At 41.5% G+C, this 17,640-nt stretch overlaps 2 protein-coding genes across 2 annotated transcripts in view; one reads left to right on the top strand and one right to left on the bottom strand.

Annotated features, from left to right (window-relative positions):
* SLC9A6 (solute carrier family 9 member A6) overlaps window positions 1–5,420 on the bottom strand; it is a 63,987-nt gene extending 58,567 nt beyond the window's left edge. Inside the window, exon 1 of the mRNA XM_045472790.1 lies at window positions 5,191–5,420. The gene's annotated coding sequence lies outside the window, so the exon portion shown is untranslated. The remainder of the gene's footprint in view (window positions 1–5,190) is intronic.
* A 629-nt stretch (window positions 5,421–6,049) lies between these two features.
* On the top strand, window positions 6,050–17,148 carry MMGT1 (membrane magnesium transporter 1). Its single transcript, XM_045472786.1, has 4 exons — window positions 6,050–6,458; window positions 10,329–10,381; window positions 12,346–12,449; window positions 14,118–17,148. Exons 1-4 carry the CDS (start codon window positions 6,380–6,382, stop codon window positions 14,275–14,277), a joined length of 396 nt encoding a protein of 131 aa, XP_045328742.1. The 5' UTR covers window positions 6,050–6,379; the 3' UTR covers window positions 14,278–17,148.
* Window positions 17,149–17,640: the final 492 nt, after the last annotated feature.

Here is a 17,640-nt window from a genome sequence, read left to right as displayed (position 1 = left end):
GTCTCCCTCTCTCTCTGCCCCTCCCCCGTTCATGCTCTGTCTCTCTCTGTCCCCCAAAAAAATAAATAAACGTTGAAAAAAAAAAAAAAGAATGAAGTCTTGCCATTTGGAACTACGTGGATGGAACTGGAAGGTATTATGCTAAGTGAAATTAGTCAGAGAAAGACACAAATCATATGACTTCACTCATATGAGGACTTTAAGAGACAAAACGGATGAACAGAAGGGAAGGGAAACAAAAAGAATATAAAAACAGGGAGGGGGACACAAGAGAAGAGACTCATAAATATGGAGAACAAACTGAGGGTTGCTGGAGGGATTGTGGGAGGGGGGATGGGCTAACTGGGTAAGGGGCATTAAGGAATCTACTCCTGAAATCATTGCTTCACTATATGCTCACTAATTTGGATGTAAATTTTAAAAAATAAAAAAATAAAGTTAAAAAAAAGGATAAAAAAAGAATATTCTGTGACACGTGAAAATGATGTGAAATTCACATTTCAGTGTCTATCAGTAAAGGTTTATTGGCCACGACCATGCCCATTTGTCTGCTTAGGGTCTGTGGCGGCTTTTGCACTATAAGGCAGAGTCGAGTCGTTGCCAAAGAGACTGTGGAGCCTGCAAACAGCCTAAGCTATTTGCTGCCTGGTCCTTTATGGGAAAGGTTTGCTGACCTCTGCCATGGTCTCCACCAGTTATCCTTCCATACTTCTACTAGAGGGATCTTTCTGAAACACAAATCTGATTATATATAGCACAGCCCAGCTCCAACCTCCCCCCCCCCGCCCCCACCATTGTCTTCGGTTCTGGCTCCTTAGCGTGGCACACAACACTCCCGAAGTCCTGACTTTCGACCACTTCTTTACCTCCTAGCCCATCCTTCTCCCCAAAATATATGTTGCTTCAGCCATTCTGAAGTAGTTTCCCAAATGCTTCACGTGGTTTCCTACATCTATGTGCATTTCCATGCACTCCCTCTGCCTGAATGTTCTTCAACCCTTTCCTTACCTAACTTCTGCTCACCTGACAAAACTCAGTTTAAAGCTTTCCAGGATGCCCTCAGGCTGAGTGTGGGGCCCCTTGTATGAGCCCCCACAGCCCCTTGCGCAACTCTCTATTAAGCCTTCCTGAAGTATTATCATGCTTGATTTATAGATCTGTTACTCTACAGGTCATGGGAACCTTGAGGGCAGTAACCAGGTGTTACTTATTTCTTTACCGACAGCACCTAGCATAAAGTCTAACCAAAACAGGTATTCAATAAAACACATCTGGGCATCCATGACTGTCTCTCAAATTTAACTGAGTACCAAGGAAATCACCATGTTTGCAGAGGACATTAAATTCTCTTAGCGACACAGACTCGGTTCAAGGACTAAACTGAAAGAGGACTTTACAGTACTGGGTACATAGTAAGTGTTCAGGAAATACTTGGTCACTGAAAACTGTAGATAAGTTTAGCCTCGAGGTTAGCACAGTCCTCAGCTTACTGGATGTGCTTGATAAACGTTGAGTTGATTAATTCCTGCGTTGGGGGAAATGCCAGAAACTAAGCTGAGGCCATACCTGGAAGGTCTTTATGCTGCAGATATTTTTAACTCATTCATCTCCCTGGTCAACACTTCCCCAGTGATGGGGCGCCTGGGTGGCTCAGTTGGCTGAACATGTCTTTTTCTCGGTCCAGGTCATGATCTCCCGGTTCGTGGTATCCAGCCCAGTGTCAGGCTCTGCGCTGTCATTGTGGAGCCTGCTTGGGATTCTCTCTCTCCCTCTCTCTCTGCCCCTCCCCTGCTGATGCTCTGTCTCTCTCTCAAAAATAAATTAAAAAAAAAAACTATAAAAAATTTTTAAAAAAAGAAGCAAGAGAAAGAACAGGTCACAAATATCAGTTAGGACCTGGTATAATGCTGGAGTTTTCCATTTCTTTTCTTTTTTTTTTTTAATTTTTTTTTCAACGTTTATTTATTTTTTTGGGACAGAGAGAGACAGAGCATGAACGGGGGAGGGGCAGAGAGAGAGGGAGACACAGAATCGGAAACAGGCTCCAGGCTCTGAGCCATCAGCCCAGAGCCCGACGCGGGGCTCGAACTCACGGACCGCGAGATCGTGACCTGGCTGAAGTCGGACGCTTAACCGACTGCGCCACCCAGGCGCCCCTCCATTTATTTTCTAAATGTACCAGCTCAATGTGCTAAAAAAAAAAAAAAAAAGCAAATAAGACCTCTGGTGCCATTTTCAGTGCCAAGGCTACTTGAAATGAATAATCATATTAACCTCAGACAAGTAACCTAGGATACTTCGTGCAGATGGGGTAATGAAACCCCAGGAGAGTTATTAGTAGCTCTAGAAATGGTCCAGAGAAGAGCAATTAAAATCACCAAAGGTGAGAAGCAACTGATGTTTCAGGAAAAACTAAAGGGATAAGGAACCCTTTTAGTCTGGAAAAATATCTAGGAGAGTCAACAGTAGCATAGCAGCAATAATGGCTAGCATTTATTTAGTACTCACCATGTGAGATTATTCCAAACGACTTACATGGATGGTCTCACTCAGAACAAACAACAATCTTTCAAGGTAAGTACTATTATTATCCCCACTTTACAGATGAGGAAATTGAGGCATAGTTAAGTAACTTGCCCAATCTCCCAGATAGTAAAGGAGAAGCCAGGATTCAAATCCAACCTGATTCTAGAGCATATGCTTTTAACCCCAGTGGTATAAACCTTTCAGTGAACAAATCTTCAAGATATGAATCAAGTAATCACAGTCTTGCTTACTAAGATTCAAAACTCTAGATACCAAAGCACCACTCAACACGTTAAGAGGGATACAGCGTTTTGTTTGAATTTCTTACACTGAACACACACTATTTTTGTGAAGAAAAAAGAGATTATGCAATTATCAAGACAAATATTGAAAATAGTAGTTTAGGGGCACCTGGGTGGCTCAGTCAGCTGAGCGTCCGACTTCAGCTCAGGTCATGATCTCACGGTTCGTGGGTTCGAGCCCCACATCGGGCTCTGTGCTGACAGCTCAGAGCCTGGAGCCTGCTTCGGATTCTGTGTCTCCCTCTCTCTCTCTCTCTCTCTCTCTCTCTCTGCCCCTCTGCCGTTAGCGCTCTGTATCTCTCTGTCTTTCAAAAATGAATAAAACCATTAAAAAATAAAAAAAAATAGTAGTTTACCCAGCAGGTGGTAAAATTCTAGAATTTGTTACCCAGTGAGGTTGGAAGAAGTATAGTTTGAAGAAAGGTTTAGTACCTGCAATAGACATATTCCTCTTCTAGATAACCTGTACAGTCAAAGGGAAAGTGGGTTTTTGAACTAGGTAGGAAAGGACAGAGCATGCTGGATAGAAAGAGAATCTGCATGGGAAATGGCACGTACGAATGGTGTATGAAGTTACTCGCCTCGCTGGGTGGCACATAACAAAATGAATTAACTTGAAGACAATTTTGGATTGTGGTGCCTTCACTATACAACGAACGATCCTGGGAAGACTTGATGAGTCTTCATAAATAACATCTGGGTAGGAAACACTTCAGAGGTCTTTGTCCCCACCTTTAACAAATCCCCATCATGTACCCACTGTGAATATGGAAAATGGCTGTTTCTGTAGGCAAACTAAAGGCACTTCTGGGTTCACCTAGGAACTTCAATGCTCTTTCACGTGAAGTTTCTCTTTTGTTATAAGAGTTCATGAACACAGTGCTGCCCCTTACTGTACCTTGCACCTTTGGGATTAACTCCAACCTGGAATACAATGGATGAATGGACCCAAGGTACTTATTTGAATGATACAGAACTTGGTAACCGTGACTATGAATACTTAGGCTTCCCTTCATGTTAAAATCTACAGATAAGACCATTAAAATCCCACTCCACGAATAGGAGTTGACCATTTACTTCTAGAAAATGTGAAACTAGCCTCGTTTCTTTTGCATTCTTTACACGGGTAAGATATTTAAAAGAAGAGAATGGGGCATTCATATCAAGAATGTAATGGAGAAAATCAGGGGCGCCTGGGTGGCTCAGTTGGTTAAGCATTCAACTTGGGCTCAGGTCATGATTTCACAGTTCAGGGGTTCAAGCCCCACATCGGACTCTGTGCTGACAGCTCGGAGCCTGGGGCCTGCTTCAGATTCTGTGTCTCTCTCTCTCAATGCCCCTCCTCCACTCACGCTTTGTCTCCCTCTCTCTAAAAAATAAATAAACATTAAGAAAAGAAAGGAACCAGATCTAAGCTCTCTTCAGAAACCTCCTAATAATTTTTCTACTTCAGATAAATTAATATTAGCAGAGCCAATTTAGTAAGGTGCCTGAAAAGGCTAATTTCAATTTGACCATTGTCAAAGCTAAAACCAAGTTCTTTTTTTTTTTTTTTTGGTCTTTACCTTTTCTATCTTGCTACCTCCTGGGGCGGAAGGAAGCACTTTCAAATCAGTACAGAAAGATTATTTCCTTGTTCTTCCTGATTGTGAGGTTTATAAATACACCTACATTTGTAAGGAACACATTATACTGTACTTGATATTGATCGAGTACTGTGTCAAATCTTGGCTTAGAGGTGAAAAAATTGGAGCAGGCCCAGAGAAAAATAATGACCATAATTAAGGGTTTGGAAAATGGGATCGAGGACAAAACACATAAAGTTTAGGAAATCTGAAGGCTCTTGGATGCCTTCTTTATTTTCTAATTTTGTTTTCAGCTTTGGGGAAGCTCAAGTATATAAGAAAATGTTCATCATCAATCAAAGAGTTATCAAAATTTAAGAGGGCATACAAGTCCACAGGGATTTTTGAACCCAATCCAAAATAATGGAAGGACTCTTCATAGAGATCCTTTCAAACAAGGATACGTCACTCCCCACTTCTTTCCCGTAATTCATTCAGCAAACATTGGTTGAATGCCTACTGCATGTGACAGGCAATGTTTCAGGCATGGACAGAAATCTCTGTTCTCTCCAAACTTACGTTCCAGTGTGGGAAGAGAGACAATGAACAAAAACAACACAACAAACATCATAAACAGGTAAATTATAGAATATTTCAAAAGGTGATATAGAAATAGAGTAGGCTACGGGGAACAGGAATGGGAGATTGCAAATTTAAAGGGGGTGGCCAGGATAGGGATCTTCGAGCACACGTCAGTTAGCAAAACGTGGAATCCTGACAGGGCAGAGGGCATTTACCTCCTGATGTGCAGCTTACAACGCTGTGCCAATCAGTCAGGGGGCACTGGAGGAGCTGAGAATGAATTCCGTTTCGGCCACATTAAGTTTGAAGTGCCGCGGCACAGAAATAAATGATTAGCGGGTCTGGAAATGCAGATCTGGAGCGAAGGAGAGACGTTTGAGATCGAGACGTCGCTTTGGAATCCCTGTGGTCGAAGCGGTGGGAATGAATAGGTGAGCTCGCCAAAGGAGAGCAGGGTGGAAAGAATTCCAGGGAAGAACCTCACTAATGAATGTCTACATTTTAGGGGATGGACACAAAGACAAATCAAGAAAGGAGAGTATACTTTTTTTTTTTTTTTTCTGATCAGAGAGAGAGAGAGAGAGAGAAAATGGGCCGGCGTCGTTCGCGCCCTTTCATTGCAACCTAACATAAACTGGCTCCCTCCAGAACAAAATTCTCCCATGGCACCATACCCCCTGGGGCGTGAATCTTCCTTCAAGCCCTTCTGAAGGTAAGGGGAAAGGAACTAACTTTTACGGAGCATCCCACGCATGCCAAGTGTTTGGGGCTCCAAATCCCGGGATTTTCCTCCTCTATACGCCCCCCCTCCCCCCAACCCCGCCGCCGCTTCCCTTTCTGCCTCCTTCAGCAGTGTCGGCTCCCAGAAGGCTGAAGCACTGGACCGGCCGTCAGAAAACACATGAGACTTCTGGAGCGAAAAGGCAAAGCAAACAAACAAACCCCCCTGCCAGGAGTAGAGACCCGGGGCCGCCTTGAACCTCCCCCTCCGGCCCTCTCGCCGCCCCGCCCCTCAAGCCCCACCCCGGCCTCTCCGCAGGCCCCGCCCCTTGCCCCGCGGCCCACGCTCATTTGCTGGCGCCCTTCCGTTCCGCTTCTCCATTGATCCGCTTTCGCTTCTTTCTGCAAGGCTCTCAGCTCAGCGCTGCCCCTCGCGGAGAGGCCGCGCGGCGCAGGCTCGGCTCGTGGTCACTCGCGGACCTTATTCCGTGTCGCTTTCCCCTCCTTCCCGGCATTCCTGCTTCCGCTTTCTCACGGCTCTTTGGTTTTTCCACCTCTAAGGCATTTCGCGCCCAGGGGTTCGGTGACGTCATCTGTCTGCGCTGCGCGGACACCCGCCCGTGGAAGAAGGAACAGCTCCGCCGCCCTTCGCCTCTTTTGTTGGGCTGCCGCTCCTCCGGAATCATGGCGCCGTCGCTATGGAAGGGGCTGGTGGGCGTCGGCCTCTTTGCCCTAGCCCACGCGGCCTTTTCCGCTGCTCAGCGTAAGTGCCGGGGTGGGGTGGGGGCGAGACCGCGGCTGCTCCTGTGCGGGACTCCGGGGGCGGTGTGTGGGCGCACGCCGAGGGAGTGTCGGACCGAGTTTCCCGGGGATGGTCATTTGAGCCCTTAGAGTTGGGGGTGACTCCGAGAAGCGGCGCGGGGCTTGAGTTTGAGGAGACGGGCACCTGAAATTGCAGCAGGGATGGAAGGGGAAGGGGGTGCCTGGGAGAGGGCTCTGAGCTGGCTGCAGGGTGGGCAAAGAGGGAGGCCGTGGGGCTGCAGGGTGGCCAGAGAGGGAGTTGGCCCGGAATCCGGGACGAGTGATGTCAGATCCAGCGTGGGGCTGAGCAGGCTAAGTGTCGGCTTGAGGACCTCTGGTGCTCATGGTCCCATGACAGCTAGGTGGACAGCATCTTGGGCGCTCCTGGGCTGTCCAGGCGGAGACTGAGAAGTTAAATGACCGTTTGCCTTGTGGGGGCACTGTGTTGCAGGAGAAAGGGCACTGGACCGGGAGTCTGGAGGGCTGGTTCCGAAAAACTTGCTTTACCACTAAATCTGTATGACCTTGGGCAAGTCATGTCCCTTCTGTGAGCTTTCACTGAGGTGGATTTTAATTCTTCCCTTTCCTGTGTCACAGAGTGGTTGGGAAATTTAAAAGCAAACAAGTAAAAGTACTTTAACATACCGATACGGTTGTATCGTGGAGAAGAAACTTGGAAGGCCAACAGACGAGGTAGTGCAGTCTTTAGACAGCGGATCCGTTTTTAGGTCTTTCTTCTCTTCTAGACCAGGGGTCAGCCAGCTCTGGCAGGTGGGCCAAATGCAGCCTCTCTCCTGTTTTTGTAGTCAGCTACCCATAGTTTCACATTTTTTGATTTGTTGGGGGAAAAAGCAAAAGAATATCATTTTGTGATCCGTGACAGTTATAAAAAATAAAAAAAAAAATCTAAGTTTCAGTCTCCATCGATAAAGTTTTACTGGCAGACAGCCACACCCATTCATTTAGGTGTTGCCTGGCTGCTTTCTAAGTGGGGAGTTGAGATGTTGACACAGACAGTGTGGCCTGCAAAGCCTAAAATATTTATTATTTGACTCTTCACGGGAAAAGTTTGCTAACCTCTGTCCTAGCGCACGTGGGCAGCTCATTTAATCCATTGCTATGATCTGTCTGCCTAGCATAATCCTCCCCACAGTAGGTACTCAATACATTTGTTAAATGAAGGAAGTGAATTTAAAGTTGAACTTTATTCGTTTGCTAGATTACTTCCCATCTTCAGGAGTAAAGTAGAAAATGAAATGTGAATTCCTTCAAAGCTTTAATATTTTTTTTCAAGATAAAATCTTTTGTTCTGTTTATGATACACAGTTAAAATGACCGAGCTATTTTCACTGCTTTTTTCATGCATGTATTATGACATGACATTTGTCTGACGGAAATTCAGTTTTATTTTTTACGTACATTTTTATTTTGAAATTTTAGATTTGCAGAAAAGTTTCAAAGGTAGTACAGAGTTACCGTATACCCCTCGCCCAGTTTCCCACATTGGTAACATCTTCTGTTACCGTGGCATATTGTCACAACTGAGAGACTGACGCTGGCATATTACTGTTAACTGAAGTCTAGCTTTTATTTGGATTTTACAAGTTTTTCCAATAAGGTCTTCTATTCCAGGAATCAATCCAGGGTATCACATTACATTTGGTTGTGTTGCCTCCCCAGTCTTCTCTATTCTGTGACAGCTTCTCCAAAGCTCCAATCTTTAATGATAACAATAATAACAGCTAACATTCATTACGTGCTTACCATGTGCCAGGCACTGAACTAAGCACTTTATGTGTATTATATAATTCAGTCCTACCAAAAGCGCTGTGGGGGAGGTAGCTGTTGTTATTATTTCTTTTGAAAGATGAAGAAGTTGAGACGAACATAGCTAGGAAACTTGCACAAACTGACAGAGATGATACATGGCGGGGTCAGGATTCAAAGACAAGCAGTTTGGCTCTAGAGCCTATGTGCTGCACCACTTTATGAAATTCAGTTTCATGTAATTGGTTGAAATTGCTCTGTGCTTAGGTGCTAGAGGTACAGTGATGCCCTGGGGAAGTTCAAAGTCAAGTGGGGAAACAAATGGATCAATAAATAATCACAATAAAGTAATATAGATGCTATGCTAAAAGTACATAAGGATGCTTGGAGATGGTCCGGGGGTGGGAGGTGAGGGACAAGGAGGTTAAGGAACATATCTCAGAGCCTTGCTGCCCAAGTGTGTTTAACAGACCAGCCTCGAGGGAATCACCTGGGAGCTTGCTAGAAAGGCAGAAACTCAGGCCCTGCCCCAGAGTTTATTGAATCCTAATCTGCATTTTAATAAGATCCTCAGATGATTTGGTTGTGCAGTCCTTTGAGAAGCGCTACTGTAGACGAGATTAGGGTACTGTTGAGTTCTGCGTCATTCTGTACAGTTGGCTTCGGCGTTGGAATTTTAAGAGTTCTAGAGCGAGGAGATCATGGAAGTAAGTCCGACTCCTTCATTTTACAAATGAGGAAATGCCTGGTTAAAGGTAGTGTTAAGAGTCAGATTAGCCTTCATGCAAAGAAGAAGGCTGGCTGGGAATCGAACTGACAGTAGGAAGCTAGCCAAACCTATTTTTGGTATTGGCTGGATGTTTCTTTTACACCGGTCCTTATGTTAAACCCATAAGATAAAACTTGAGAAATGTCTCTAAGTGCACTCTTTTAAGAGTCACTACATGTTCCCTGACAGCAGTTTGGGTTTTTTAGTCCACAGCACATTATTAAATAGGGCTTGTGCAAGATTCTTCTAGAGTTAGAGACTCGTGTTTCCGGTGAGATGAGAATGCCTTGTGGCATTTGTCACTGCAGTGGGGCCTCTTTATAATGCTTATGTTGCAAAAAGACTAATATTTACCTTGGAAGCTAATTGTGTCCTGTCAGACCGTAGCAGCTGATAGCAAACTATTGTACTGTAGCAATGCCCATCTTTGCTGCAATGAGCTTTGTGAGGGCAGAATGGCTATCATGTATCTTACTTAATCTTCACATTATCCCCATTTTACTGTTGCAGAAACATGGGCAGTTGAAAAATAGATACTGTATTTCTTTGACACTCAGACACACATCCCCTTCCAAGTCCTTCCTTCTAACATTCTGAAATTGAGATACATGTTACAACTCATGGTGATGGATGTCTTCGGGTTGAATGAGATAAACTCAATGACAGTAAGTTGAGGAGCTGGTTTTATGATCCAGGCTTATCAGCTTCCAAATCCTGATGCTTTTCTTTCCTACCTTGCTGCTTCCTGAGGCTAAGGCAGCAGCGGAATTGTAATTTAATCGGAGAGGCAGAAATTGACATCCTGGAATTTCACCTGTTCTCCCACTGCTCCAACATATTCTGGCAGGAGAAAAACGTATCCATACCGGTATTACTTGGTCCATACTATGTGATGGTGGTGCTACTTCAGAGTTGAGATTTTCTGTAGGCTTATTCGTTTTTAAATAATTGTGATTTCTTTGACCCGTTAGCGGAAGAAACAGTTTCAGAGGATTCTAGTTTTCCTATAGTACTGAAAGAAAGAAAAAAAATGTGGTTTTAGGTATTTCTTCCTTGTACTTGCTCACCTTTCACTCTTTCTGTGTTTTATAAGGTGACAAAGCAGGTCGTGATGAAAATAAAATAGTTCAAGATCAGGCTGACTGCCTTAGAAGATAGAGGTTTTTGAGGAATCCGGGATTAGCGTTGCTTTATGTAGCATATAAGTCAGCCGCTTCTTTGGTGTATTGATTTGCTTGCATTTTAAGAAAGAAAAATGGGCTACAATTTCCTTAATGGTATGCTTCTGGTTTATAGATCGTTCTTATATGCGATTAACAGAAAAGGAAGATGAATCACTGCCAATAGATGTAAGTTGGTCATTTATATTCCGTTAAAATATGTTTTAAAAATTAGCCACATAGCTTATAATAATTTTTTACTGGTTTTTATTCTCATAAAATTTTCCAGACATGAAATAACATCTGTTCTCTACTTTACTTTTTGTCACTCATTGTAAAACCCGAAGATTTGGAAACAAAAGATTTCTGTGTTTGGTTTCTAGAACTGTAGTTTAAATAGTCATTCGTGAAGTTTCTTCGTTCGTAGTCTGAGACGAACTTAAAAAGTTGATTATTTGGCTTCAGTTTTTAGCAAAGTTCCTTTTTATGTAAAGTTTAAGAACAAGAAACAGTAACATTGTCTAGGGACATATATGTAGGCGGTAAAAGTAAATAAAAACAAACACACGTGTTGTTGGTTTTTTTTAAGCTAAAATGTTACATTAGTTTCACTCACCCTTTTTAAAGGATTGTAAATGACACACTAGTAACTTCTTTGTAACAGAATCAAACAGTATGTGTAAAAAGTAAAACCAACCCTGTACAATAAAAGAGAAGTGACCCCACTGGTCAGCAATTCTGCTTCTACTCCCAACAGTTCGGAGTATGTCAGTGGTTCGGCCCTCTTCCTGTGCACAAACAGTATTATCTTTACTTACATATGTACAGTTTTACCTAATCAAAACAGTTTTTCTTTTAAAAAGTTACTATCTCTGTGTATATATGTATGGTTTTATAATTCGCTTTTTATTACTTAACAGTTTATTGTGACATAATTTCATGATAAGTCATTGATTTACCACATTCTTGTTAATGGTGCCTGTGATTACATTGTATGAAATAGGTCTCGGTACACTGGTGGGGGAATGTAAATTGGTATAACATGTGATATGAGTTTTAATTTAGAAAGTTAAGAGTAATAGCTTGTGGCTAATTTTGACTTCAGTTGTCTGTAATGAAAGTTTTGATAGATGAGACTATTAACTCACTCTCCTATCACCTTTGCTTTGTGGTGGATTAACCCCCCCCCACCACACATGTATTCATTTATATCTATTTAAAATACCTTGCTGCTGTTTACAAATTGGGAAATTTGGAAAATACAGAAAAATCACAATCAAGAAAATCAAATGTGCCTGTAATCCCATGTTGGTTAATAGCAAACATTGCAAGTTTCTGCTTGCACAACCACTTTGGAAAACATTTTGGTATTACTTAATAAAGTTGAACGTGTGTATACTCTCCCCCAGTGGTTCTACTCCCATGTACCAGGAGACATACACCAGGATATCCATACTGACATTTTAAAAGTAACACACAGGAAACAGCCCCCGTAGCCATCAGCAGTGGAATGAATAACTTTTGGAATATTCATATAATATAAAACATGATGAGCATGAATGGACTACAAGGATACATATACTACAATAGGGGTGAATCTCACAAGAAAGTCCAAAAATGGGAAAAAAGGAAGCAATATACATTTTAGAGGTACATACATAGCTGGTAAAATTATAAAGAAAAGCCTCAAAAACTGGTTAATCTACAGTTCAGTACAATAGTTCACCTTGAGGGAAGGGTGAAGGATATAAGTGGAGAGGGACATGTGGGGCTTGAAAGGTACTGGTAGGTTTATTTCTTAAGCTGGGTGGTGGGTCAGGGGTGTTCTTTTTATACTCAATGATATTTAACAATAACACATTTAAAAATTCTTAGTTGCTCTTGGAAGCAGGTAACCGTTGATAACTGAGTTCTGAATGGCTCAGTACCTGTTTGCTATTTGAGAAGACCCAGAAGTATCTTTGCAGCCAATCCACAGAATGTATAGAAGATTTTGGTGTGTCTGAGTTCAAATCATTTAAAGGGAGAATTGTCTCCTTGGTAGGACCTGGGAGAAATACTTGTCAGAGGCTAAAGAGAGATGGAGAGAAAATGGCAAAGTTTTATGATAATATTTGTATGTTATTTGATAATCTCAATCTTTATACTCACAGATAGTTCTTCAGACACTTCTGGCCTTTGCAGTTACCTGTTATGGTATAGTTCATATTGCAGGGGAGTTTAAAGACATGGATGCCACTTCAGAACTAAAAAATAAGTAAGTCCTTCCCTTTTCATAGGCATTTAGTTTCATAGGGGTTTTGCTTCATTTACATAATTTAAAATGTATGTTTTCTGGTACATAAAAGTTGGTTTTGTTTTTACATTTTGATTATGCAGCTCGTTTGAGTAGTGAGGTGAAAATACCGAGGCAGTGTTTGATGAGATGGAAAAATGGAAGTCGTATGACAGATTATTGACAGTAGACTAAGATGTGTTATATTTGCTTAAAATTATTTATTGGTTCGACGGATGGAAAGAAATAGACGTATAGGAAGATATCCCCTCAGAAATTGTTTCCTTTCATCCTTCCTCTTTTTCCTTCCCTTTCTTTCCTTCCCTTTCTTTCCTTCCCTTCTTTCCTTCCTTCCTTCCTTCCTTCCTTCCTTCCTTCCTTCCTTCCTTCCTTCGTTCCTTCCTTCCTTCCTTCCTTCCTCCCCCCACTCTCTTTATCTACTTGTTCCAGCTCAGTCTTTGGAAGAATAGGGGTTTTCTGTTTCCTCTACCACTTGAACCTAGTCTGTGACATAGACTCTGCTCTCTGGCCCTTTCCTCTTCCTGGACTACGGTATATTTGTTATTTTGCTTTCTTTTTTCTCCTGTACTTCTAAGCTATTTCCTTGAGCTTTGCTTGCTTTTTCTTTTCCATATTTCTCACTGTCATGAAATTATCCTTGTACCTTTGTTCAGTTCCATCTCTGGACTTCACCCACCTTCTTGAACCTGGAAATTTTAACCCTTTACAATGTGTCCTCAGAAGGATTCACAGTGAGCATTTATTTGTTAGAGGAAACCCACCCCCTTGTTACTTTTACTTTTCAATTTACATTTTAAATAGTCACATCTCAGGCTTCCTGTTTTACGTGGGAGTGTGCTTGGATTTTTAGGTGGGCCGACTTTGAGATGTGAATTTTTATCGAGGCAGAGTCCTTCTTTCTCCAGGAAAATAATGTTTAAACAAACCAATACTAAAAGCCATACACTTAGGTGTTTGCGAACTTTTTTAGGCTATATATATATCTATGTATCTTGCTGAGAAAATAGAAAGGATACTCTACTATCACCACCCACTGTAGTTCTTACAAAGAGTCTACCAAGAATTGCAGGCAGAGGGCCAGGAAAGAAGTAAAACAGAATGGCATTAAGGAGGTGGTAGCAAAATATATAAATTTAGTAGGTGGTAGCAAAACGTATGAGTTTGGACAACAGAAGGTACAGAAGGGCCAAAAGGAGCTTTTTGTTGTACTGGAAAGATTCTTGGAAACAGATCTGTGAAACGATCGTATTGCTTGAGTAGTGAGGGCCAAATGAAAATAATCAAAGGTAAAATCTGTGTACTGGTTTTTAAAAAATTTTTTGGCATGGCTAGCTAGTGTAAGATTTATAGATGTGATTACAGTTGAGCGATGATTCGTGCTATTATTCATAGAAAGGAATGGCTGAAAGACAAATTTGAGGGCTTTATGTTGCTTTCCCAGGCTTCTTATTTTCCTTGCGCAGGAAAAAGAAATGAAACACAGCATGATTATAGCCTGTTTATAGCCTGATTTCATGGATTTAAACTTAGTTAAGAGCAAATTCATAATTCATTAGAAGCCTGCTTGTTTTCAAATAGGCTTTTTGATAGGTTTATCTAAAGTGGATGCTCTTTGTTTTTTCTTTTAAGGACATTTGACACATTAAGGAATCACCCATCATTTTATGTATTTAATCATCGTGGTCGAGTGCTGTTCCGGCCTTCGGATACAACCAACTCTTCAAATCAAGATGCATTGTCCTCTAATACATCATTGAAGTTACGAAAACTTGAATCACTGCGTCGTTAAGATTTTTACAGATTATGATAACAGGACAGGACACAGAGCTGGAATATTGGAGTTTGGGGTACAAACACTCCCCCCCCCCCATCATCAGTATTTATATTATATTGATTTTTAAGACCTAATTAAAAAGAGTCTATGGCCCTTGTTTGTACACTGTTAATCAAATCATTAATGGAGTATAAGTTATCTGTGAAATGAGTCTTTGAGCTTTCATAGAGAGAATTCCTTTTTCCACTTAAAAGAAATTCCTACCTTTTGTAAAAGTCACTGTTTTGAACACATTTCTTTGAAAAATGTTGATGATTTTGTAACTATTTATTTTCTTAGATTTCTCTTCTTTTGCACTTGAGTTTTTGGGATCCTTTTGGCAATAATGTGACTACTGCATTTTGCAGCACGAATGACAGTAGAAAGGTCTTTGGTTCTTAACAACAAATGGACTTCTCTAAAGAGACCAAAATGGTGACTTAGCAGTTTTTCTGACGCCCCCTAAACAGTGGCTCTGCTCCAGCAGATACATGCCAGTTTTTAATTTCTCACGACCTCTCACCCCGCCCCACTCCCATATACCTTCCCACGTCAGCTGTCTTGTGCCATCACTTCTCTGGGGTTCTGTGTGCAGTGAGCGATTCTTGTGTCCGAAATTCTTTGTCATAAGTAGGTTTAACAAATTCAACTTGCCGTAAAGCTACTTGTGTTCTCTTCATTTATCTGTCAGAAATTTCCCTAACCGATTATGTACTTTCAGGATAGCTGCAGATAAACCAAAAAGACCACTCATGGTTTCATTAATTATCCTGTCTGCAGAAGAATAGTAATCACAGAAGAAGAAGTGAATTAGTAAAACTAAAGGAAAGTTCTCATCAGAGGTCAACTTCCAAGGCCTCGGGACAAATGTGTTTTAAATATTTGGAACTAATACCTTTAATTAAAAACAAGGTCATTTAAGAAATTGTTTTATGGCTTCGGATTTATAGCAGGCTTAGAGTTTTCCATCTTCATTGTGTGCTGCTGAAGGTAAGGATGAGGGTACAGAGGAGACTTTGTTTTTTTTTTTTTTTTGTTTAGAAACCGTAATTTTAGGTTCAGGGAAATTTGGCTAGCTCTTTGATCTGCAGGGAGCGTCCCATTCTTTTGTAGAGAAGGTTGCTTTTGTTGAACTGTGCAGGTAGGAAAACATTGCTTTTGTTGAATTGTATAGGTGCAAAGGGAATAACTGTGCAGATTTGAAAAGGAAATATGCTTTAGGCAAGAGTCGTAAGGTGCCCTTATGCCTGGTGGCGTTTTTCCCATTAGAAATGAACCTCAGCTCTTCTATTCTGCCTGGTAACACACAGCCCCAAAGCACGAGATTATTTCGTCGTTGAGTTTTTAATTGTCGTTTAGTTTTGTTTTGCCAAGCCAGTCTGTCTGTGGAACACTGACTCTGCTCTCTAAGGAGAACAAAGTTAGAAATCTGCTGATAGCCTAGAATAATTTAGAAATGAATGAACAGTGGAATTCAGGGGTTAATGTGGTTATCATGTAAATCAAAATAGTGCGTGAGAAGGCAGCTCCTTACATCAGGCTTGTCTACCATTTCCTCAGGTATGACTTGACTTGCAAGAGCCTCTTTTCTGCTTTTTGGGGGCTGTCTTCCTTTTTTAATATTCACATACCTTCGATGCTGCCATTTAAAGGGTATAGTTCAGTGGTTTTGTAATATATTCACAGAGTTGTATGACCACCACCACAGTGAGTTGTAGAACATTTCTGTCACCCCCAAAAGAAACCCTGTACCCTTTGGCAGGCACCTCTCATACTCCACCCCACCTCCCAGTGCCTCCCAGCCCCGGGCAACCACTAATCTGCTTTCTGCCTCTATAGATTTGCCTATTCTGGTCATTTAATACGAGTGGATTCGTACAGTGTCTGGTCTTTTAGTGACCGGCTTCTCGAGTGTAGTTTTGTTGCACGTGGAGTGAGCGCGTCTCCTCCCGAGAACTGTGATTTCTGTGGAAGGAAGTGGTTGGTGAAATCAGTGGATGTGACTAGGGAGGGCCAGACACTTACTTGTTTTCTAGTCAGTTTTAGGCTGAATAGTTTTTCCTCGTAATCAGTCACTCATGATATACTACTATTTACAAGATTTTGGCTAGGCTCTAGAATGGATATTGAAATCTTTGCCTGCCCAGTCAGGAAAGTCCAAGTAAAAATCATGCCAAATATTTTGGCAGATAATTGACATAGTTTTCAGGTGCGTCTAACTTTGTGAGCAGGTGTGTATACCTCAAGCCAGATGAGCTTCCCAAATTTCTTCTTTACTTTCCTCCCATGAATTTCTGTTTCTGTTTTCAAGTATGTACCATAGGACTACAGCTGATTTGGATGCATCGTAACAGTGCTAAATGAGTTAAATTCAGAATTTTATTTATAATACTTTGAGACCGTCCATGACTACCTAGGGTAGTCCAAAAATGTAGTGATGTGAGCTAGTTAAGCCTGCAGGTGACTGCCAGTTTTAGAGACATTCAGAAGCGTGTACTCAATATTGAAGGCTCGCTAGAATATAGCAAGACACTTCTTAATAACCAGGGAACCAGCCAAATGCTATCGGCTAATGTCCCAGCCACAGACAATGCAGATCGGCGGATTAGAGACCATGATGCTCTGCTAACTCCCTAATGATTGTTTCCTAAGCACTGTGGCTTATTTTTGAGTGACATGACAGCATCTTCCTGGTTGTATGTGGCCTGTTTCCATGATGTATTGAGTAGTGTTGTTTGTTGTGAACATCAATGCCTGTAACACCAAGCTAAACACCTTCTTTTGGATATGTTTCCTCTCTTTAAATGACCTTGCCCTGTCCAATAAATAAATGATTGTCTCACCCTGTTTTTGGTAGTGGTTTTTGTTTTTGTTTTGTTTTTTAAATATCATTCTCTTCTGCTTCTCTGTCCCCAGAAAAATGTAAGAGCTAATTTTATGACTGTATTTTTTTTTTCCAGTGTGATGCTGTTTTACTAAATTCAATGGATACTTCACTTTTTCTTGTACATGTAAAGTCTAATGGCTATTTTGTGTTTTTTTTTTTTTTAGAGTCAAAACAGAATGTGTAATCTCACTTATATTTATAAATTATCACATGCCCTTTGGAGTATAAGAATTTCAGTCCGTGAGTAGCAGTGTCCAATCATCCCGTTGCAAATTTGTTATAACTTTATACTTGACATCATTATGGTTAAAGCATCAGGTGGCCAATCGGGAGTCTGATGAAAATCCAGGGGGAAGTTCTGGTTTGTAAAACTTGGCACCTCTCTGGAGTATTTTGAAAACTAACACCACCAGCATTCAATTCTACCTAGGGATATGTCAAAATAACCTACA

Source organism: Leopardus geoffroyi, chromosome X, assembly GCF_018350155.1.
Source record: "Leopardus geoffroyi isolate Oge1 chromosome X, O.geoffroyi_Oge1_pat1.0, whole genome shotgun sequence".
Lineage (NCBI taxonomy): Eukaryota > Metazoa > Chordata > Mammalia > Carnivora > Felidae > Leopardus > Leopardus geoffroyi.
The sequence above is the reverse complement of the archived record's forward strand: the minus strand, read 5'-3'. Positions and strand labels throughout refer to the sequence as shown.